The sequence below is a fragment of the Phyllobates terribilis genome, unplaced genomic scaffold (assembly GCF_046119375.1).
Source record: "Phyllobates terribilis strain yellow unplaced genomic scaffold, ASM4611937v1 Scaffold_12__6_contigs__length_324123572, whole genome shotgun sequence".
NCBI classification, from domain to species: Eukaryota; Metazoa; Chordata; class Amphibia; order Anura; family Dendrobatidae; genus Phyllobates; species Phyllobates terribilis.
The window spans coordinates 278,440,559-278,464,895 of record NW_027362772.1 but is presented as its reverse complement, the minus strand read 5'-3'; the positions used below and the strand labels follow the sequence as shown (position 1 = coordinate 278,464,895).

Below are 24,337 nucleotides of genomic sequence, written 5' to 3'. Positions count from 1 at the left end.
CTCTGGCACGCCCATAATGGCGTTCGCTCTGCCAAGGCGGGAAATCTTCTCAGATGGCGGGAACCGCTTCCCAGTGGCGGGAAACACTGCAGATGGCGGGAAAAGACTGCAGATGACGGGCAAATGGCGGGAACTGATCCGCGAGCTCAAAGAACACTGGATTTTGGCTGTTGGAGCTGAAAAGAGGACATCGGTAAACCGCGCGCATTTTGAGGCTTTTTTTTTTTTTTAAAGCTTTTTTTTTTCACTGTTTTCAGAACATTAACAGTAAGAACATGGAAGAGTCCAGGAGCCATTTGGTGAGCTGCATATCCTGCTACATGTTCACAGACTTGCCAGTGGAAAAGCCAAACTTCACATGCCAGAAATGCAAGCTTGTGTCCCTGTTGGAGGAAAAGTTGCGAAATCTAGAAGAGAGGTTAACTACCTTGAAAATCATTAAGGAAGGTGAAGAGTTCTTAGACAGAGCAGAATTATCTCTTCATGATTCAGAAAGAGAAGAAATTCGAACTGCACCTGAGGAAACAGAGGAATGGAAGCATGTGACCCAGAGAAGTAGGAGGATCGAGAGGCAGTCAGCACCCATACTGCTCAGGAACCAGTGCCAGGCTCTCACGCAGGAGAACCATGAAGAAATACAGCAAAATAAGACTTTGCCAGCAATGAATAACCTTGTAAGCCCTCAGAATCCTCCTGGATGGAGAAAGAAGAATGTTGTCAAGAAAAAACGGAGAGTGGTGGTCATGGGGGATTCCCTGTTAAGAGGAACAGAGGCCGCTATCTGCAGACCAGACATAACCTCAAGAGAAATGTGCTGTCTTCCAGGAGCAAAAATTAAAGATGTGTCTGACAGGATATCAAGACTCTTCAGACCTACAGATCACTACCCATTCCTGCTAATACATGTGGGGACAAATGACACCGCAAGAAAGGACCTGGAAACCATCTGCAGTGACTTTGAAGACTTAGGCAAGAAAGTGAAAGAATTGGGAGCGCAGGTCGTCTTCTCATCCATCATCCCAGTGGATGGCCATGGAACAATGAGATGGAATAAGATTCTACAGGTGAACAACTGGCTACGTCGATGGTGCCGTCAACAAGGATTTGGATTTCTGGATCACGGAATGAATTACCTATACGATGGACTACTTGCTAGAGATGGGGTGCACCTTACGAAGACAGGAAAACATGTATTTGGAAGTCGCCTTGCTACACTCATCAGGAGAGCTTTAAACTAGAACAATGTGGGAAAGGAAGCAAAAGGCCAGAAAAAGCCATACAGCTGACAAATACTATTGAGATCTCTGCTACTGGAAGTGGAAAGGAAGAACAAAGACAAAACAATTTAAATAATAAAAATATGGGAGGAAGAGAAACCAATCACAAACTAAAATGTTTTTATACAAATGCACAAAGCATGGGCAACAAACAAGGAGAATTGGAACTACTAATGCAGGAAAAGGAATATGATGTCATTGGAATCACTGAAACTTGGTGGGACGATACACATGATTGGAATAAAAGGCTAAAAGGATACAACTTATTTGCAAGAAACAGACTTGATAAACGAGGAGGAGGTGTCGCATTGTATGTTAGAAAAGCGTATATCTGCACAGAGATTGAAGCTTCAGAGACTGGGAGTTCTGTGGAAACTGTTTGGGTAAGAATACAAGGAGAGAACAACGGAAAGGACACCATTATAGGCATTTACTACAGGCCACCTGGGCAAGCTGAAGATATGGATGAACTCTTTATGTATCAAATGACCAAGTTCTCCAAAAAATATGACGTAGTGGTCATGGGAGATTTCAACTATCCAGACATTTGTTGGGAATCTCTCTCAAGTAAAACTAACAGGTCAAGCAAATTCTTATCCTCTCTTGCTGACAACTTTATCTTCCAAAAGGTAGGGGAGAAAACAAGGGGATCTGCTACTTTGGATCTAATCCTTATAAACAGGGAGGAAATGGTTGAGGAGGTAAAGGTGGCTGGGACGCTAGGAGGCAGCGATCATGCTATTATAGAATTTTGGATAACTAGAGGAGGAAGACATGTGAAGACTCAAACTTCAAGGTTAGATTTTAGAAAGGCAGATTTTAAGAGACTCAGAAAGAGAATAGGAGGGATCCAATGGCTGGATGTCCTTAAGGACAAAAATGTCCAGGAAGGATGGGAAATTTTTAAAAATGAGATTCTCAAAGCACAATCGTTAACAATCCCGAAAAGTAGGAAGAATGGGAAGCATTTAAGGAAACCAGGATGGATGAACACAGAACTTAAACACATGCTAAAAAGAAAGAAAGAAATGTTTATTAAATGGAAAGAGGGAGGCATATCTAAAGAAGATTATAATGCAGTCTGCAGATCCTGCAGGGCACGTATCAGGTTAGCTAAAGCTGACAATGAATTAAGGCTTGCAAGAGATGTCAAAAGCAATAAAAAAGGATTTTGGGGGTATGTCAAAAGTAAAAGAAAAGTCAAAGATGCTATAGGCTTTTTACAGGATGAAAATGGAGAAATGGTAAGAGAGGATGTTGAGAAGGCCGAACTTTTTAATTCCTATTTTGCATCTGTTTTCTCTCAGAAAGAAAATGTAACATCAACTGATCTTCACTGTCCTTTTAGAGGAATAGAGGAATCCAAGTTATCTGTAAACAGAAAGATTGTGAGGGAATATTTAGCTAACATAAATGAGTTCAAGTCTCCAGGTCCAGATGAATTACACCCCAGAGTACTGAAGGAGATCACAGAAGAAATTTTAGAACCACTCTCCATAATCTTTGAAAATTCTTGGAGAACAGGAGAAGTCTCAGAAGACTGGAGAAGAGCAAATGTTGTTCCTATCTTCAAAAAGGGGAAGAAGGTGGACCCAGGGAACTACAGGCCGGTGAGTCTGACTTCTATACCAGGAAAGATCTTTGAACAAATTATTAAACAACATGTATGTAAGTACATGGATAAGAATGAAGTGATTAACCAGAGTCAGCATGGGTTTGTAACTAACAAGTCATGTCAGACTAACTTAATTTCCTTCTATGACAGAATCACTGACTGGGTGGATCAGGGAAATGCTGTAGATATAGTATATCTTGACTTCAGCAAAGCATTTGACAAAGTATCTCACACCATCCTTATTGAAAAAATGACCAAGTATGCAATGGACCAGGCAACTGTTAGGTGGATTCATAACTGGCTTAGTGATCGGACTCAAAGGGTGGTTGTAAATGGCTTCACATCCAGCTGGATGAATGTCTCAAGTGGGGTACCACAGGGCTCCGTCCTGGGACCTGTATTGTTCAACATCTTTATCAATGATTTAGATGAAGGAATTGAGGGTAAACTGATTAAATTTGCTGATGACACAAAGCTAGGAGGGATAGCTAATACTAGAGAAGAGAGAGAGAGGATTCAAAAAGACCTAAATAAACTGGAGCAGTGGGCAGCAACCAACAGAATGGTTTTTAACAGGGAAAAATGCAAAATACTACATCTGGGCAATAAAAATGAAAAAAGCATATACAGAATGGGAGGAATAGAGCTAAGCAACAGTACATGTGAAAAAGACTTAGGTATACTAATAGATCATAGACTGAACATGAGTCAACAGTGTGATGCAGCAGCAAAAAAGGCAAATACAATTCTGGGATGTATTAACAGAAGCATACAGTCTAGATCACGTGAAGTCATTATCGGTCTTTACTCCTCTTTGGTCAGACCTCATCTGGAATACTGTGTACAGTTTTGGGCACCACATTTTAAAAAAGACATAGACAAACTGGAGCAAGTTCAGAGAAGAGCGACCAGAATGGTGACTGGTCTGCAAACCATGTCCTATGAGGAACGGTTGCAGGATTTGGGAATGTTTAGCTTGCAAAAAAGAAGACTGAGAGGAGACTTAATAGCTGTCTACAAATATGTCAAGGGCTGTCACATTGTAGAAGGATCATCTTTATTCTCATTTGCACAAGGAAAGACTAGAAGCAATGGGATGAAACTAAATGGGAGGAGACACAGATTAGATATTAGAAAAAACTTTTTGACAGTTAGGGTGATTAATGAGTGGAACAGGCTGCCACGAGAGGTGGTGAGTTCCCCTTCAATGGACGTCTTCAAACAGAGGCTGGACAGACATCTGTCTGAGATGATTTAGTGAATCCTGCTTTGAGCAGGGGGTTGGACCAGATGACCCAGGAGGTCCCTTCCAACTCTACCATTCTATGATTCTATGATTCTATGATTCTATGAGATGGCGTCCGATGGCGGGGACCCTCTGGAATTGGCGGGAGACTTCTTTTTACGGTACAGATAAACTTTTCTTCAGGCACGCAGTACCCGGTGGTTGCGGGCACGTTATCCTGCCGACTACGCCAAAGTTGACGCGCCCCCTGGGCCAGTGCTGTTAGGGGATTACCCGGAGCCGGATCAGATGGGGGTTGTAGTCTCCGAGTGGCGGTGACCCGGTCCGTGCCCAGGGTGTCAAGCTCAGTGTGTGGCAGTCCTACAGATGTTATTAGAGTTCTTTGTGTCGACTACGCCACCTGTTGATTTGCGGTCAAAAGGCCGCCGCTGCAGCAGGGTCCGCTGAGGCTGTTGGTATGTGTGCAGCTTTGGTAGTATAACCCCCAACGGGAGGGGTATAGCCTCAGGGGGTCAGATGTAGAGGATGGTGGTTGTGAAGGTGCAGGATGAATCAGCAAGAAGACTCAGAGTCGGGCTGTGCAGTTCAGGGGTTTTTACTTACGGGTGTTCTTATGGTCACTCTGGCCTGAAGCGACCACCCGAGCCGTGCTGCGTCCACCAGGTCCTGGACTCGGCTAACCCCCAGGCAGTTCTGGAGCGTGGTCCTGAGCTCCTGTCTGACTTTCCCTCTCTTCTGGCCGTTCTCACTAGGGATCCACCTATGTCCGGCTCCCTCGGGTCTCTTGGTGGGTACACCTCTTCTGGGTTCCCTGACCCTATACTTGGTATGCTTTCCTAGTGGATTTAGTGAGGGTCGTGGCAGATCCTGCCCACGACCTCCGGTCTCTGGCTAAGGTGTGCTTTTCTCTCTGCCAGCTTGGGATCCGGTACCCTGGGTGCCAACCCTTCACCCTTCTGTTTGTATTCTGGGGTCTTGGGGTTCCTTCTTCTTCTCTCTGGGTCCTTCTGACTCCTCTCTCTCTCAGACTTGGCCTTGGAGCTGGGCCCAGCCGGAACCACAACTCCCTGTCAGCCCTTCTGGCTGAGCTTCTCTGCTCTGCTCCTCTGACTAAACTCTGACAGACTGACCCTGTCCTAAGATGGTGCCCACCTTATATACTCCCTCTATGTGTGAGCTCAGGTGACCAGCACCCAATGAGCTCCTAGCATTACCCAGACTGCTCCCCCTATCTGCCCCTACACTACTGGGATGTTCCAACCCCCTCCCACTCCAGCCAGGGACAGACACTATCGTACCTGCACATATATTTGTGGGAGTACCGTCGATCTGTCCCCCGGAAATGGGATGTATGTAGTGTATGCAGCTATCTGAGCTCAGTTCCACACTCCATCCTTACCCGGGAGTGGAATACCACACCTCTGGCTTGAGGTGTAATACCCCTGTAGCAGCCGAGCCCTCAGGGTGCTACATATGCAAACATTGAATATATGAAATGTAAACTGTGTTACTGCCACATAGACTATACTTATAAAATTGAGGTACTTAGAGCATAAATTGACCAATTTGTTTATGCCCTTATGGCTACGTTCACACAATGAGTTTTTGGTGAGTTTTTCATGCTTCATATTTTCAGAAAAAAACCCGCAAGTAACCAATTTTACATAATTAGTGCAGAAAATCTGCAAAAAAAAAAACTCACCAAAAACTCATCATGAAAACATAGCCTTGGATATCGCAATTAAATATGTTTGTACTAGCTAAGTGGTGACAATTAGGCCATGTTCACACGTTCAGTATTTGGACAGTATTTTACATCAGTATTTGTAAAGCCAAAATCAGAAGAGGAACAATCAGAGGAAAAGTATAATAGAAACATGTCATCACTTCTGCATTATCACCCACTCCTGGTTTTGGCTTACAAATACTGATGTAAAATACTTATCAAATACTGAATGTGTGAACGTGGCCTTAAGCTGCGTTCACGCATTGCGTTCTCAGTGGAGTTTTTTTTGCCATGATTATAGGAAAATGACCATGTTTTTGCTGTGATTTTTAAAAACCATGGCAAAATGCTGCAAAATGGCCGCAAAGCAACATGTTTTGTCTCTTCTTTGTTTGTCATGTTATAAACAAAGCCGCTTTGTTTTTGATACTTCCTTGTTTTTGTCTTTGACAAAACTTTATTGATACAGTCATGTGCAGATTACATGCTATTTTGATTTGGAATGCACTAAAAACGTATGTGGATTGTTTACCTGGGATTTTTCCGCATCTAATTTAAATATATTGGAAAAATCCGCACAGAAAACTCAGCGCACCCACAAGAGAAATTGACGTTACCGATCGGAAACACGCACCAAAGGCCAGTTTACACTGAGTAAAAGATCAGCTCAGTGGGCAGGAGATTCCTATAAATCCCATCCACTTTGCTGGAACCGTAAGAAGCTGCATTTTTGATGCAGCAAAAATATACAGCTTCAAAAACGCACCAAAAACTCATTACGGGCACACATTAAGGCCAGTTTCACACATCCGGATATTTCCAGTACAGGAAAAAACGGTACCGGAGATATCCGTGCCCCGTGTGGCCGTGTGTGTGTTTTACGTGTGGCATCCATGTGCGGCACATGTGCTGCATCTGGATCACACGGACGGGCGCCTGGGAGTCAGCGCTACAGATAGCGCTGTTCCCAGACACCAGTGCTGAACGTTGTCGTCATCATGGTTCCCTGCCGGCGCTGTGATCAGCACTAGCGGGGACCATGATGAGTGTAGTATTGTACTCTCAGTGTCCCCATCTGTAAAATTAAGAATAAAACAATAAAATCCTCATACTCACCTCTCCTATGTGTTCCCTGATGTCATCCATGCGATCGCTGCTGCAGAGAAGCCAGGGAGAATGAGCCGGAGCTGCAGCTCAGGAGCGGTGTCCTGTCACTCACTGAGCGCAGCTCCAGAGCGGCTCATTCTCCCCGGCTTCTCTGCAGCAGCGGTCGCATGGATGACAGCGGGGGACACCTAGGAGAGGTGAGTATACGGATTTTATTGTTTTATTCTTAATTTTACAGGTGGAGACACTGAGAGTACACTACTACTACCCTCATCATGGTCCCTGCTGGTGCTGTTCGCAGCGCTGGCAGGGAACCATGACGATGGCAGCATTCAGCACCGGCGCCTGGGAACAGCGACATTCCCAGGTGCCGGTACGTTTCACACGGATGACACAAGGATGTCATCCGCGTGGTACGTTTTGTGGACCGTGTGCCCGAAAAAAATGGACTTGTCTCCGTGTGGAGCACATGGACACACGGTCCGCAAAAACACACTGAGGTGTACACAGACCCATTCATTTGAATGGGCCTGCGTGTGTCAGTGTCTCCGGTACGTGTGGAAACTGTCACCACTCGTACCGGAGATACTGACGTGTGAAAGAGCCCTAAAAGTGCAATAATCATTTTGGAAAATTAGAGGGTAATGGCTGGAAGGGTAACTAACCTAAATTACAACAGTTGCTTGGAACCACACTTATTTTTTGCACCCTGAGTTGGTATTTTTATTGATAGCATTTTCGGGTAGATACAATGTTTTGCTTGCATCTTATTGCATTTTATTGCGGCCAAAAAAACATAGTTCTGGCATTTTGATTTGTTTTCTTGTTACGCAGTTTGCAGATCGAATTAATTTATTTTAGATTTTGATAGATCGGAATTTTACCAACACAGCGATACCAAATATGTGTATTTTTTATTGTTTATTTTTAATGGGGCAAAAGGGGAGTGATTTGAACTTGTGTTTTTTTTTTCATATTTTTAAAAACTTTTTCTCACTTTTTACTGTGTTTAATAGTCCAATAAGGGGACTTGAAACTTTGATCGTCTGATTGCTTGTGCTATAAAAAAGTCGCATGATGTCTGATTAAATCAGTCATCATGTGTGGACAAAGATGTGGGCTTGGCATGCCCTCAAAGGCAGGGACATGATCTTTGATGTAAATATATGTCAAAGGTCGTAAAGTGGTTAAAGTGGGTTGTTCAGACTTGGGGTTAAAGTCTGCTGTCGCTCTATGTGACTGCAGTCTTGTGAATCCTGACATCGGCGCACTGCGCACTGCCAGGATTCTCCGGTGCCGAGAGCGAGTGTTCATGTCATAGACATATATGAGGCTGTCAAGTTCTTGTCAAGAGACCTATGGCCAGTCAATGCCTCACGGTCTGTAGTCAGACAGTGACTCACAGATGTGTGGATGCAGCGTTGGGCAATGTTCAGACATCTGCTGTTAAATTTGTGCCCATCACATCTGTAGATAGAGCCAGTCACATCCACAATCTTTAGATCTATATCCTCGCCTGGATTATGGCCGATGCAGGAGATGCCCGATATTACATGCACATGTTTGGCCTGTAACACACCAGATAAGGGCGTAATCTAATTTTTTAGTTTTTGATCCTGGCTTAAAATCACTGGTGTTATTGGACTGTGTGTTGTCCACTGCTTGTACAGAACATCATCTGTATTATATATTTTACTGTCCCCGCTCCTGTGCCGTCTAGCCATGATGCTGGTGTAGCACCCTGAGGATTCGGCTGCTACAGGAGTATTGCACCTCAACCCAGAGGTGTGATATTCCACTCCCGGGCAAGGATGGAGAGTGGAACTGAGCTCAGTCAGCTGCATGCACTACACACATCCCATTTCCGAGGAACAGGCCGACGGTACTCCCACTTAGAAATGTGCAGGTACGACCGAGTCTGTTCCTGGCTGGAGTGGGAGGGGGGTGGTACATCCCAAGTAGTGTAGGGGCAGATAGGGGGAGCAGCCTGGGTAAAGATAGGAGCTCATTGGGTGCTGGTCACCTGAGCTCACACATAGAGGGTGTATATAAGGTGGGCACCAACTAAGAACAGGGTCAGATGCAGAGAACAAGACAGCTGCAGAGGAGCAGACAGCAAGACAGCTGCAGAGGAGCAGACAGCAAGCAGAGAGGAAGTCAGCCTGCAGCAAGAGAGAGACCCTGAGTGAGAGAGGAGCAAAGAAGGAGTACCCAGAGGGGAAAACAGAGAGGACCCAAGAACCCAAATTAAAGCACTGGGTGAGGAATCGGCACAGGGTACCGGAACCCAAGCTGGTGGGGGCAGAAAACACACCCCAGCCAGAGACCGGAGACCGTGGGCAGCGTTTGTCACGGTCACCCATCACATTCACCCCGAAGGCACACCACATGAAGGGTCAGGGAACCCAAGGCCAAGGGTGTCCCAACAGAAGGCCCGAGGGAGCTGGACCTAGGTGGATTACTGGTGGGGACGGCCAGAGAACGGGACAGAAAGAGAGCTCAGGGCCACGCTCCGGACTTGTTTGGGGGTTGGCTGGATCCAGGACCTGGTGGACGCAGCACGGCTCGGGTGGTCACTAGCAGCTGGAGTGACCGGAACATCAGCAGTGAGTAAATACCCTAAACTGCACAACCCGACTCTGTCTTCCTTTAACATCTATGCTGCACCACTACAACCCCCATCCTCTGCACCTGACCCCCTGAGGCTATACCCCACCCGTTGGGGGTTATACCACCAAAAGCTGCACCTACACCATCAGCCTCAGCGGACCCTGCTGCAGCGGCGGCCATAGTGACCGCAATACAACGGGTGGCGTAGTCGACATTAAGAACTAATAACATCTGTAGGACTGCCACATAACACTGAGCTTGACGCCCTGGGCACGGGGCCGGGTCACAGCCGCTCGGAGACTACAACCCCCCCCCATCTGATCCGGTGCCGGGTATTCCCCTCAAAAAGGAATATGTCCCAGGGGGCGCGTCACTGGTACTGGTGCCTCCAGAACAGGAAGCAATATATAAAAAATATATAAAAATCTTTATATAATCCCCCCTTCCCTCTTTTATTAACGGAGTTGATCCTATGTCAGTCTGACGTAGTCCACATACGGATACGCTATGAACTGAGGTGACATCATTAAGGTTACCTCAGTTCACAGGCGCCGGACTCACAAGGGTAACACGAGAGCCAAAATGATAAGCGGTGATTCTAGCTCTTGCGCTGTACTAAAAACACTAACAGCAAAAGCCACACTAAGAAGAATTAAAATTCCCTCAAAAATTCAAGAAAAAACAGCAAAAAAGGGCAGCAATGTTTACCTGCCCAGATCTTCAAACCCAAATGCACTACCAGGATGCAGCAGACCCACATAAAGATGGCGGCTACACAGGTGCAAAATACTGATGAGACAATCACTCACAACCTACCATTTCATGGAGGGGGTGACTGCTTAGTATTTAAATTGCACAAAAAAAGGCTTGTATAGGGTGCTGTTCACATTAGGGTAGTGCACAGTATCCAGCTTACAGCCTACTAGTTACGCCCATACTATTAGATTAGGCGGGCTGCCCGGTACTATCCAAGTGCACCCCCTGGGAACAGACCTGTGTAGCCGCCATCTTTATGTGGGTCTGCTGCATCCTGGTAGTGCATTTGGCTTTGAAGATCTGGGTTGGTTTTCTCTTGCGCTGTACTCCACGAGAATCAGTGACTGAACTGAGGTAACCTTAACAACGTCACCTCAGTTCAGTGTCAGCTGATCCAGTCTATGGAACTACGTTCTCTGAACAGGGCTCCATATACTGGACGAAGAAGACTGGGGTCGCCATGGAAACTCCATTTGGATTAAAGTGGACTGGTGTTGATTATTTTTTTTTTAAATAAATAGAGAGGAACAGGGAGTGATTTTTTTTTTTCAAATAAAGGAACCTGTGTGGTTATTTCTTTTGACTGCTGGGTTAGTAATGGGGGTATCTGACAGACTTCTCTCCATTACTAACCCATGGGCTTCAAGTCAGCACCAGCTGCTGAAATCAAGCCCACAAACTCAATACCCCGATTGCCCTGGTGCATTGGCAATCGGGAAGAGCCATGGCTAATGGATGCGCCATTTCTGGGTGGCTGAGGGATGGTCTTATTAGGCTAGGAAGGGGCCAATATTCATGACCCTTCCCAGGGCATTAATATCAGTCCAAAGCTCTCTGCTTTGCCTTAGCTGGTTATTAAAAATAGGGGGCACCGCATATAATTTTTTATTTTAGGGTCCCCCATTTTTAATAACCAAAGGCAAAGCAGACAGTTGGGGGCTGATATTAATAGGCTGGGAAGGTCCATGGACATATGCTGGTAAGGGGCCAAATAAGACCAGCTCACAGCTGTCTGATTTCCCTTTGCTGATTTTTAAAAATAGGGGGGACCTCATGTCTTTTTTTCATTTATTTATTAACAAGTACAGTAAACAACACACACAAGGCACTACTCTCCTTGACCCTCTGCCTCCTGGTTCAAGATTATTTTTTTTAATTATATGTTATTTTAAGTCATTTTCCTATCCACATTTGTTTGAAGGGCAATTGTCCTGCTCTTACCCCCATTTTGCTTCCTTTTGTAGCCCCCTAGCCCTTACTACAACCATTTTACAGCACCAGTGTTTGGATCTTCACTGACTTATATGTTGTTCGGGGTCAAGTTTGGGTACCCGAACGTTGAAATCTAGTTTGGCCGAATCTGAACTTCTACGTATTCGCTCATCACTGTCTGTTGCTCCTGGACTATCCCTACGCTTACTGATTCATTCAACCCGGGATCCGTTACCTTCCCTTCTTGCGGTTCTGTGTCCATCGTCCTCTGTACGCCAGAGGATAAGGCACTCTTCGTAGTACCTGTACTGAGCCTTGAGCTCTGGATGTTGCAGGAATGTCTGCAAAGGATTCTAGTATGGCCTCCTACTGCCATGAACAATAGATCCACTCTGAGGCTAGCAGCCCACTGCACTTGACCTTGGTTACTGGACTTCCCTGAGTCACTACCAGGAAACAGTGCCTTTTTACTGGGACTTATCCCTCCCACTATGGGCTAGTCCCAACCTTTAACTATCTGTCCCTACAGTAAGTACCTTGCTAAGTATATTACACTCTTGTGTCCTAAATTGTATATTATGCTATACCTTACTCTATAACATTCTATAGTAATGTATAGTACAGTAGTTTTGCATTACTATACTTTACCTAGTGCCTGGGTAACACGTATCACATTCTATCATACAATGCGATTGGTGACTTCAGTGGCAGGAACATGACAGTACAGTCCACCACTCTTACAGCTGTGCTACACAATGAAATAAAACTGGGCGCACCATTTGTCACAGAAGCTAAACATCGCTAACTTTCCAGGTTTACGACATTTTAGCTATTCAACTAGGTAGCAGATATTATGTCACAGATTCAATCATAAAAAGCAAGTTCTTTTAATTTTGAATTTTCAGACTGAATCCCAAATCACTTACTATTATGAATGCAAAAGTGCAAAAGCACTTGTCATACTGTAAAAAACACTCCTATACATCAGTATTTCCAACAAGTGACAGCTGAAGAATTTGGAGTTACTCTGGTTTACGGGCATGAATAAAATATTTAGCTTCATAATGAGTGAGATGCATTTTTGATTTATCGATTCGTGGAGTATACACAGCTTTCTTAATCTGGTAGCCGGCTTTCTTAAAAGCCATCTCCAGATCTTCCTTTACTAATGTCGCTACATTAAATCGCTTTTCACCAACGCAATAAGAAATCCCATTGAGTACACCCAACATTAAAAGGTGACCTCCAGGTTTTATCAAGTCCTTGAAGTTTTTCAGAACTTCACAGTATGACTTTATGTCTTCACACGCGACATCAAGGCAAAGACAAGTCAGGAGACAATCCACCGGTGGCAAGAGGACAGGATCAAAAGGGTTCCTTTTCAGAACGTCACATTTTAGGATGTCTTTCACCTTACTGCGGAGTTGCTCTGCCTTTTTCTCATAATCCTCACTTTAAAAAAAAAAAACATAACAAATTATTGAAATGGAAACGAATGCCCGAACAATATACCATGTCAGGAAGATAACCACAATATTTTATTAGATGCTAAAGGTGGATTCTACTCTATTGGAGCTCCTTATGGAGGACCTAAAAGTAGAGTTTCTCTAGATTGACTGCATGTAATACATAGTCTCTCATAAATGAGCATGCTTGTAATGCATGGACAGACCAGACTACCAGAGCAGTATGGTTGCCACTTGTTCTGGCAAGGGGCATTCCACTATGTCCTAATGTGCCATGTGGACAAGGGTCATCTTTAAAGAGATATTTGTTTTGATCAATTTAGAGTTGTTACTTGAGTTTATTTTTTCCCCCTGTAAATGTCACGCACAGTGTAGGAAAGACAAAGTGCAACACGAAGGGATGAGGGGAAGGGAGCCCAGACACTAGGGAAAGGGGGAGTGGCGCCCTCCTAGGCTGATCTAATATTACCCTGTCTCCCCTACCATCCCTATATTGGTTCCTCACCAATTGCCGAACAGGAAATCTAAGCCCTGTATATCCCTAGAGCTAGGCCCTGAATAGGGAAGGGGGGATAAGCACTAGTCAGTTCCCACTAAGAACTAAAGACAACAAGGGAGACAAACACGGGGGGAAGCAACTTGGCTTGAGACGACTTCAGAGAGATTACACCAAATGTCCTTCAAGCATCAGAGATTAAGTAAGCAGACAGCAATAGCTCCAAGCCTTCACAAGGGAAAATGTGAATATCACCAACGCCTCCCTGTAGCAAACTGAAAGTATTTAAAACACCCAGGCCAGGGTGTCAATCAGAGCAGGAGGGAGGTAGCCTCTGGGTCCTAAAGTAAGACAGATTTAAGAAGGCATCTGTAATGCCAAACAAAGAGATCTTCTGCAGTCAACCGCAGAGTGACTGTCTGTCACATCTGACACACCCGTGACAGTACAGCTGTATGATAATCTTAGCTTTATAGGATATCTGTGGTACAAACCATTACTGTCTTTTTTCTGCAGCTCTATACGGTCAGATTAGCTGCCGAGTCTTGGCACTAGCCCTGCACCAAACAGTGCATACCTGGTCAGTTTTAATATACTCCCATAGTTATGTATATTGTATGCATGCACATTAATTGAATAAAATATTTTACCCATTTCCCTCCAATTCACATCCAAATTTCATGAGGTGATTCCAGTCAAAAGCATCTGGATCCTTTTTCAGCCATTTTCGGAAATCTGCATGGTTGCTCTCGAGTAAATCGGAGACAATGATTTTATCAAACACTTCACAAGCCGAGAGGAGATGATAAATGGAAGCTCCGGTGCCAACATCAAGCAGCGTGTCCCCTCTTACTCCACCTTATAAGACAACACAAAATGTAACATATCAGGTTATAAAAAGATTAGGAGCAGGGGTGGACATGCTATTGGTGCAGCCTGTGTCGGACTGGGTTTGGAAAGGCCCACCAGTAACTGATTGTTGGGGTCCTTTGTTCAGCTACATGGAAAGGTAACCTGACCCAAGTACATAAGATTTACTTTTGATTCTATGTATGATTAACTTGGCTTGTCTGTTTATGGCATATTCTGTCATGGGAATGACCCTTTAATTTCTGCAAAGAGGTATAGAAACCATATCATAAGTGATACTACAATTCTGAACTCTCAATAAAATTGAAATTACTGAGTTACTTACTTTTGGTGAACGTTTCATGGAGATTTTGTATTGCAAAAGTTGCCCAGTCTCCAATATGGACTCCATTGCCTTCCGCATAGAATCTTTGCAAGTAAGCTCTGGGGTTAAAATGATCAATGTAGTTTTGCTGGGAGGTAGAAGATGTGGCCATGTTGTCCTGTCCTTGGGACCGTTGGAGGTTACTGGTTAGATTCTTCAGAACTAGACCTGATTGTGATAAAGAATCACTTTATTTACAAACATTAAAAGGAGACAGAGTCCAAAATCAGGTGAAAAAGCTTCAAAAGCTCCTTTTATTCTGCCATAGATGCGATTAAAAAGACCTATGCCTAATGGCAGCACACCACAGGACCGCTATGGGGTCCGTGAGTCAGGGGATTCCTGAGCCAGTGCCGCCTTCCCCCCCGCATTCCACTGTATAGGTAACAGCAATGATGGAGGAGAGCGTGTCATGTGACGCTCCCTCTCCCAGCATTACCCCTCTTCCTCTGAAACAGCGGGCGCGATGATATTGCCACGCTGTGCAGGGCAGTGGAGCTGCTGAGACGTACTGCAGAGTCCGCAGCAATAAGTACTGTATTTATTTATTTTTATATATACTGTATATTAGTGACTACATGGTGGCCATAACACTGCAGAACTGTGGGGACTGCATTATACTTTATGAGGGGGCTGCATTATACTTTATGAGGGGGCTGCATTATACTCTATTAGGGGGGCTGCATTATACTTTGAGGGGTCAGCATTACACTTTGAGGGGAGGTAGGATTATACTTTATGAGTGGGGTGCATTATACTTTGAGGAGGCAGCATTATGCTTCGAGGGGGGCTGCATTATACTTTATGAGTGGGCTACATTATACTCTATTGGCGGGCTGCATTATACTTAGAGGGGGCAGCATTATACTTTGAGGGGGGCTGCATTATACTTTTGAGGGGGCATCTTTTTATTTTATGAGGTGGGCAGCATTATGCTCTGTTAGTGGGGCTGAATTATAATCTGAGAGGGCTACATTATACTTTATGAGGGGGCTGCATTATACTCTATTAGGGGGGCTGCATTATACTTTGAGGGGGGCTGCATTATACTCTATTAGGGGGGCTGCATTATACAATATCAAAGACTATCGAGTGCATTATACTATATGTACTATATGGGGCTGCATTAAAGTATATGGGGGCTGCATTATCCTCTATCAAGGACTATGGGGAGTGCATTATACTATCTTACTATATGGGACCTGCATTATACTGCATTGAGAACTATGGGGGAAGGAATTATACTATGGGGGGTGAAATTTCACTATATGGAGGACTATGGGGGGTGCATTATACAATATGGATGAATATAGGGAGTGTATTATACTATATAGATGATTATGGGGAGAGGATTATACAATATGGAGGACTATGAGGAGTGTATTATACAATGTGGAGGACTATGGGGAGTTCATTATACAATATGGAGGACTATGGGGAGTGTATTATACAATATGGAGGGCTATGGAGAGTGCATTATACAATATGGAGGACTATGGGGAGTGTATTATTATAGGGAGGAGAGCCAGGCGGAGGTGACCGAGCGGACCGGGAGGACCAGTAGGAGGCAACCGGAGGGACGAGCGCAAGAGAGCGCTGTGGCAGCGTGCAGTGCCGGCCAGCGGAGGGTGCCAGGTGGTGGTGACCAGGAGGTGATCAGGAGGACCGGTAAGAGGCGACCGGAGGGACAAGCGCGCTGTGATAGCGTGCAGCGTCCCTAGAGGAGGTGAGTGAGGGGCAGGAGGCCGCGATAAGCGGCCCTACTGAACCCAAGTGTGTACTGTACTGTATTGTATTTGTATCTGTATTGTAATTGTATTGTATTCCCTAGTCCATATTTAATTGATTACCCCCCCGTCCATATTTAATTGATCACCCCCGTCCATATTTAAATTGATTCCCCTGAACACCCCCGTCCATATTTAACTGATCCCTCTGACCACATTAAATTGACCCCCCCGTCCTCATTTAATTGATCCCCGACCACCCTCTGTCCATATTAAAGTGATCCCCCTGACCACATTTAAATGATTGACCCCCCAGCCCATAATTGATTGATCCCCCTTGTCCTATTTAATAGATTCCCCTTGTCCACTTTTACTCATCCCCAGTCCCTATCTATTTGCCTTATCCCCCACCATATTTAATTAACCCCTGTCCATAATTAATTGATTGATTCCCCAGACCACAATTAATTATTTCCCCAGTCCATATTTATTGATATTATTGATACTTATTGATCCCCAGTCCTTAGTTAATTGACCCACCGTCCATACCTATTTATTTGCTTTACCCCCCATCCTATTTAATTAAACCCCCTGTCCATAATTAATTGATTGATTCCCTAGTCCACAATTAATTATTTCCCCAGTCCATACTTATTGATCCCAGTCCATAGTTAACTGACACACCGTCCATACTTAATTAATCCACCTGACCCACTCAGCTGATCCCCCGTCCATACTTAATTGATACTTAATTGATCCCCCGTCCATACTTAACTGATCCCGCGCCGATATCTAATCGATACACTTGCACATCCCTAATTGATCCCCGTCCATACACCTATATATAAATAATTGTGTTTTGTACTTGTACATATATACTGACTGTATCCCCATATTTAGAATGACGTCCATGTTGGCCGGAGCCGTGCAGTGTACATCTTGCGCAATGTATGCATTCCCTGAGCTACCGCTCAGGGATCCATACTGCTGCGAGAGATGTGAGCATATCGTGCACTTGGAAGCCCAAATCCTGGATCTAAGTGCTCAGATAGCGGTACTGAGGAGCATCGACAACATGGAACGGAGTTTGCTGCTCAGCGAGCAGACACTCAATGGGTCAACACTGGGGGTGGAGCTTAGTGGGGAAGCGCAGGCTGAACAGGCAGGGAGCTGGGTAACAGTTAGAAGGGATAGAGGGAAGAAGTATAGGAAGGCTGGTTCAGAACCGGCATTATTGGAGCACGACAGATCCTCTGACCGCCGGGGGAGTGTATGCTCCAGTAATGAGGGGGAGGGGGGAAGTGTAGGGCAGGCTAGACAGGTCCTGGTAGTGGGTGACTCTATTATTAGGGGGACAGACAGGGCAATCTGTCACAAAGACCGGGATCGCCGAACGGTGTGCTGCCTCCCTGGCGCTCGAGTCCGGCACATCGCGGATCGGGTTGACAGGTTACTGGGTGGGGCTGGCGAAGACCCAGCGGTCATGGTCCACATTGGCACCAATGACAAAGTGAGTGGTAGATGGAGGGTCCTTAAAAATGATTTCAGGGATCTAGGTAGGAAGCTTAGGGCAAGGACCTCCAAGGTAGTTTTCTCAGAAATACTACCAATCCCACGAGCCACACAGGAGCGCCAACGGGAGGTTAGGGAGGTGAATAAGTGGCTAAAGAGTTGGTGCAAGGCAGAAGGGTTTGGGTTCATGGAGAACTGGGCCGACTTCGCTGTCGGCTACAGGCTCTACCGTAGGGACGGGCTGCACCTCAATGGGGAGGGTGCAGCGGTGCTGGGGAAGAAGATGGCTAATAGGTTGCAGGAGTTTTTAAACTAGAGACGGGGGGGGGGAAACCAAGGAAATAGGTGGGATGTGAGGCAAGCAAGGGGGAAGGGGAGAAGTGAATATAATGAGGGTGGAGAGGGGGGTGGGGATAGTACAGTTAGATCGTTAGAGAAGAATAGGATGCTAAATAACCCCAAAGTTTTATCTTGCATGCTGACCAACGCAAGAAGCCTGACCAATAAGGCGGATGAGCTGCGGGCGCTTATATCGGAGGAGAGGTATGACATCGTAGGTATAACAGAGACTTGGCTAGACGATAGCTACGACTGGGCGGTAAATTTAACAGATTATAGTTTATTTAGAAGGGACCGGAAACAGGGGAAGGGCGGAGGAGTCTGCTTATATGTAAGGTCACGTCTAAAGCCCAGACTAAGGGAAGATATAGGAGAGGGAGAAGAGGGGGTCGAGTCCATGTGGGTAGAGATAGAGGGGGCAAAAAATAATAATAAAATATTACTGGGGGTCTGCTATAAGCCACCTAATATAACAGAGGAGAATGAGAAACTGCTATTAGGACAAATAGACAAAGTAGCAAAACATAATGAGGTGATTGTAATGGGGGACTTCAACTACCCGGATATTGACTGGGAAACAGAAACCTGTAGATCGCAGAAAGGAAAAAGGTTCTTGACAAATATCAAGGATAATTATCTCTCCCAACTAGTGCAGGAACCAACGAGAGGGAAGGCAGTGTTGGACTTAATATTGACTAATAGGCCTGATAGAATAACTGAGGTACAGATAGGGGGGCACCTAGGTAATAGCGATCATAATATTATCAATTTCAAAATGCCCTTCAGTAGGGTTATCAATAAGGGAACAACAAAAACATTAAACTTTAGGAGGGCGAAGTTTGATCAGCTGAAAGAAAACCTTCAACTTATAGACTGGGACAAAGTTCTTAATGAAAGGAATACGAATAGTAAATGGGAAACCTTCAAAAGAATTCTGAATACTCAGTGCGAGAGGTATATACCGTATGGGAATAAAAGGGCCAGAAATAAGAGGAAACCAATATGGTTGAATAAGAACGTAAAAGGGGCGTTAAATAGCAAAAAAGAGGCATTCAAGAGATTAAAACAGGAAAACAGCAAGGAGGCACTAATGTGTTACAAGGAAAAAACGAGAACCTGTAAAAAACAAATAAAAATAGCAAAGGAGGAAACAGAGAGACGTATTGCTAGGGAAAGTAGATCAAATCCCAAACTGTTCTTTACGTATATAAATAGTAAAAGGATTAAATCGAATAATATTGGACCGATAAAAAGTGATGAAGGCAAAATCATAGAGAAAGATGAGGATAAAGCTAATCTATTAAATAATTTTTTTTCGTCAACTTTCACAAAGGAAAAAGAACTAACAGGCGAAATGAGAAGTGACAAACTTAATCCTCCACTAAGTATGACAAATCTAACCCAAGCTGGGGTACAGAAACGCCTCAGTAACATTAAAATAAACAAATCACCAGGACCTGATGGCATACACCCACGGGTACTAAGGGAACTAAGTAATGTGATAGACAGACCGTTATATCTTATATTTAAGGACTCTGTTGAGACTGGGTCTGTACCACTTGATTGGCGACAGGCGAATGTAGTGCCAATATTCAAAAAGGGAGCGAAAAGTGACGCCGGAAACTATCGGCCGGTGAGTCTGATGTCCGTTGTGGGCAAAATTTTTGAAGGCTTTATTAATGAGGCAATTATGGAGCATCTTGATGCTAATAATCTATTAACCCCGAACCAACATGGATTCATGAGGAATCGCTCCTGCCAAACAAACCTGATTGACTTCTACGAGGATGTTAGCTCTCGAGTAGATCAGGGGGAACCAGTGGATGTCGTGTATCTCGACTTCTCAAAAGCGTTCGATAGCGTGCCACATAATAGGTTGGTATACAAAATGAGAATGATGGGGCTGGGGGAAAATGTCTGCAAGTGGGTAGCTAACTGGCTAAAGGATAGAAGGCAGAGGGTGGTTATAAATGGAATATACTCAGATTGGGTAAGCGTCACTAGTGGGGTACCACAGGGGTCTGTACTAGGCCCAATGTTATTTAATATCTTTATTAACGACATAGTCAACGGGATAAATAGTAAAATATCAATATTTGCAGATGACACAAAGTTATGTAAAACAATTAATACAAAAGAGGATAGTGAAGACCTACAGAGGGATTTGGATAAGCTGGGTAGGTGGAGCATTAAATGGCAAATGAGGTTTAACGAGGAGAAATGTAAGGTCATACATATGGGAAGGAAAAATGGAAGTCACCAGTACTCACTGAATGGGAAACCATTGGGGAATTCAGAGATGGAGAAGGACTTGGGCATCTTGATTGATAGCAAACTAAATTGGAGTGCCCAAAGTCAGGCCGCTGCTGTAAGGGCAAACAGGGTAATGGGATGTATCAGAAGAGGTATAGCTGCAAAGGATGAGAACATTGTTCTTCCACTGTACAAAGCACTGGTCAGACCACACTTGGAATACTGTGCTCAGTTATGGGCCCCAATATATAGAAAGGATATAAATGAGCTTGAAAAGGTACAAAGGAGGGCAACAAAATTAATAAGGGGAATGGAGGGACTGCAATACCCAGAGAGGTTGGCAAAACTAGGACTATTCAGCCTGGAAAAGAGAAGGTTGAGGGGGGACATAATAAATGTGTACAAATATGTTAGGGGACAGTATAGAGACCTTGCCCGGGATTTGTTCAAAAGGAGGGATATTACGGTAACAAGAGGACATTCACTAAGACTGGAAGAGAAAAGGTTTCAGCACCAGCATAGGAAGGGGTTCTTTACGGTAAGAGCAGTGAGAATATGGAATTCACTGAGTGAGGAGACGGTAATGTCGGATTCACTACACCAGTTCAAGCGGGGACTGGATGCATTTCTAGATACCAGGCAGATTTCTGCATATACTTAAAAATAGAATAAAATAGTAGGTTGATACAGGGATTTATTCTGACTGCTGGTTTCAGAGTCGGGAGGGAATTTTTCCTCAGGTGAAGATTGGCTAAATCATTTGGGGTTTTTGCCCTCCTCTGGATCAACTTTAGCAATTACAGAACTAACAGGTCGAACTTGATGGACGCAAGTCTTTATTCGGCTTTACTAACTATGTAACTATGTAACTATATGGAGGACTATGGGGAGTGTATTATACAATATGGAGGACTATGGGGAGTGTATTATACAATATGGAGGACTATGGGGAGTGCATTATACTACATGGATGACTATGAGGAGTGCATTATACTTTATAGAGGACTATGGGGAGTGCATTATACTATATGGAGGACTATGGGGAATGTATTATACTATATGGAAGTCTATGTGGAGTGCATTATACTATATGGAGGAGTATGGGGAGTGTATTATACTATATGGATGACTATGGAAAATGTATTATGCTATATGAAGGACTATGGGGAGTGCATTATACTATATGGAGGAGAATGGGGAGTGTATTATACTATATGGATGACTATGGAAAATGTATTATGCTATATGAAGGTCTATGGGGAGTGCATTATACTATATGGAGGGTATGTGAGGCCCATTATACCATATGGAAGGCTATGTGGAGTGTATTATACTATATGGATGACTATGGAAAATGTATTATGCTATATGGAGGATTATGGGGTGTGTTATACTAAAGAAGCAAAATGCTGCCTATTTATCAAGTGAATAGATTGTTTATGCCGGAAAAAAAATCCTTGTTCTCAGCAGCACATCGCCTGGTGTAAACTGCAGATATGCTGCTGCTAACGTGATGTTGTATGGGAACAGATTGATCTATTAGTGATTGTTCTGTGCCCGTCATTTTTCCTCAGTCGGTGTAAAGAAGCCAGGAAACAAGCGCAGAACGACTTCAGTATTGTGGATCAAGCTCGTTTAGCGGTCTGAAGTTAGCGCATGTTAATACAACCGAAATGTTTTTGTGTGAAGGTACAATATGTTACCATTTTGGCCCCACTTCCAGGGCTGCATTTTGTCTACAACGGGCCTTGGTATCAGGGAATGAAGGCGGCCAGCGTGCCGAGTAACCCACCAATCTGGGACTTGTGGTCTGTCGAATAGTATCGTCGACCGCCCCTTTAGGATCTGTGCGAAATTTTGCGTTGCCTAGAGAGTGACGACGATGACAGGGCCGGTAGTGATAGTGACACCCTTTAGGTTGTGGTATTACGACTAAGACGTCACTGACGATAGTTTAATGGTAATAGTAGAACGAAACGTGTGTCACTAGCATTGTGTCAACATAACCTGTTTAATTTTTCACCGTTTGTGCTATCCCCTGATAGGTTGCATCCCCCTTTTTGGTGCGGGCTCTGGCGCTGAGCCCGCACCTTTCCGGGGACATGACAGCTAATATGATCAGCTGTCATGTGCCTCTAACAGCCGCGGGTGGAATCACAATCCATCTGCGGCTGGTAACATGTTAAATGCCACTATGAATCTTTGACAACAGCATTTAATATGGCTGCAGTGGAAAGAACATCACAAGTCCAGCCCATTGGCGCTCGTGTCACATGACTGCATGTTGCCAATGGGTTGGCATGACAACCTGGGGTCTACAGGAGACTCCTGTGGTTGTCATTGCCAGGATGCTATGATCGCCGCCAAGCAGTCGGCGCTCATAGCGAGTGAGCACTTTAGCTACACATAGTAGGGCTGAAGCCCTGATGTGTATAGCACAGACAATCAAATGATCGCAGCTTCTAGTCTCCCATGGAGACTATTGAAGCAAGTGAAAAGTAAAAGAAAAAAAGTTTTTAAAAATATTAAAAAAAAATAAAAATTAAAGTTCATATCACCCCCCTTTCACCCCAATAAAAATTAAAACAATAAAAAAAATTAAATATACACATATTTAGTATCACCGCGTTCAGCATTGCCCGATCTATCAGTGTATAACAAGAATTAATCCGATCTGTAAACGGCATAACGAGAAAAAAATCAAAACGCCAGAATTACATTTTATTGCTGACTGCAACATTGCAATAAAATGCGATAACGAGCGATCAAAACATCGTATCTACCCCAAAATGGTATCAATATAAAAGTCAGCTTGGCGCACTAAAAATAAGCCCTCGCCCGGCCCTAAATCCCGAAAAATGAAGACACTACAGGTCTCAAAAAATGCCGACTTTTTTTGGCAATTTTTTTTTTCACCACCTAAATAAAAAAGAACCTATACATGTTTGGTATCTACAAACACATAGTGACCTGGGGAATCATAATGGCAGGTCAGTTTTTGCATTTAGTGAACATGGCAAAAAAAAAAAAATTCTGAAATTGCATTTTTTTGAATTTTGTTCCAATTTTGAAGCACACGATATGGTAAAACCAATGGTGTCGTTCAAAAGTACAACTCATCCTGCAAAAAAACAGGCCCTCACACGACCATATTGACCAAAAAATAAAAAAGTTATGACTCTGGGAATAAGGGGCGCAAAAAAAAAACAGCAAAAACCCAAGGTGGTGAAAGGGTTAAAGAGATTATCCACTACCCTGTTGTTGTTTTTTTAATAAATCTTGCTCTTATGTGCCTCGAATGACATCTATAATCTTATTTTAGCAGTATTTACCTTGTATTATGCTTTTCCTTTTTGCTGGCTGCAACTCTGAGGCACAGATCATGCATTACAGTGGCCTGTAAGCCAGCACATATCACACCCACTCAAAACCCACCCAAACCCCACCCAAACCCCTCTATCTTCAATCTGCAGCTTCCAGTTACCACTGACACAGTGCAATCACCTACTGCTGATGAGGAGAGATCCCATCAGTGTCACCAGCACTGCACACAGCCATGATAGTAAAGCTTTTATCTGTCCCCCTTACTTACAAAGAATATACTAAACTCAGAATATAGTGAAATATATCATTAAGGGGATCATATAAAAGTTTTATTGCCATGATTGTGTGCAGCGCTTGATGCTGTACTGTCTGTGCTTGTGATACCGCCTGCGTCACCACACAACAATAAGGTCTTGTCGTGGACGACCATAGAGGAG

The 24,337-nt window shown here is 44.1% G+C and overlaps 1 protein-coding gene across 1 annotated transcript; it reads right to left on the bottom strand.

Moving 5' to 3' along the window:
* Positions 1–11,350: 11,350 nt before the first annotated feature.
* On the bottom strand, positions 11,351–23,963 carry LOC141171608 (nicotinamide N-methyltransferase-like). Its single transcript, XM_073655281.1, has 4 exons — positions 23,909–23,963; positions 14,707–14,913; positions 14,162–14,369; positions 11,351–13,001 (listed from the first exon to the last, which is right to left on the bottom strand). The coding sequence occupies exons 1-4, from the start codon at positions 23,958–23,960 to the stop codon at positions 12,572–12,574; spliced, it is 897 nt and encodes a 298-aa protein (XP_073511382.1). The 5' UTR covers positions 23,961–23,963; the 3' UTR covers positions 11,351–12,571.
* Between the last annotated feature and the right edge of the window lie 374 nt (positions 23,964–24,337).

Coding starts and splice junctions, on each gene's coding strand:
- LOC141171608 (XM_073655281.1), bottom strand. CDS start 23,960: ATGATCTGTGCCTCAGAGTTGCAGCCAGCAAAAAGGAAAAGCATAATA. Junction 14,914..23,908: donor AAGGAAAAGCATAATACAAG/GTAAATACTGCT, acceptor TATCACAATCAG/GTCTAGTTCTGAAGAATCTA. Junction 14,370..14,706: donor CCATGAAACGTTCACCAAAA/GTAAGTAACTCA, acceptor TTGTCTTATAAG/GTGGAGTAAGAGGGGACACG.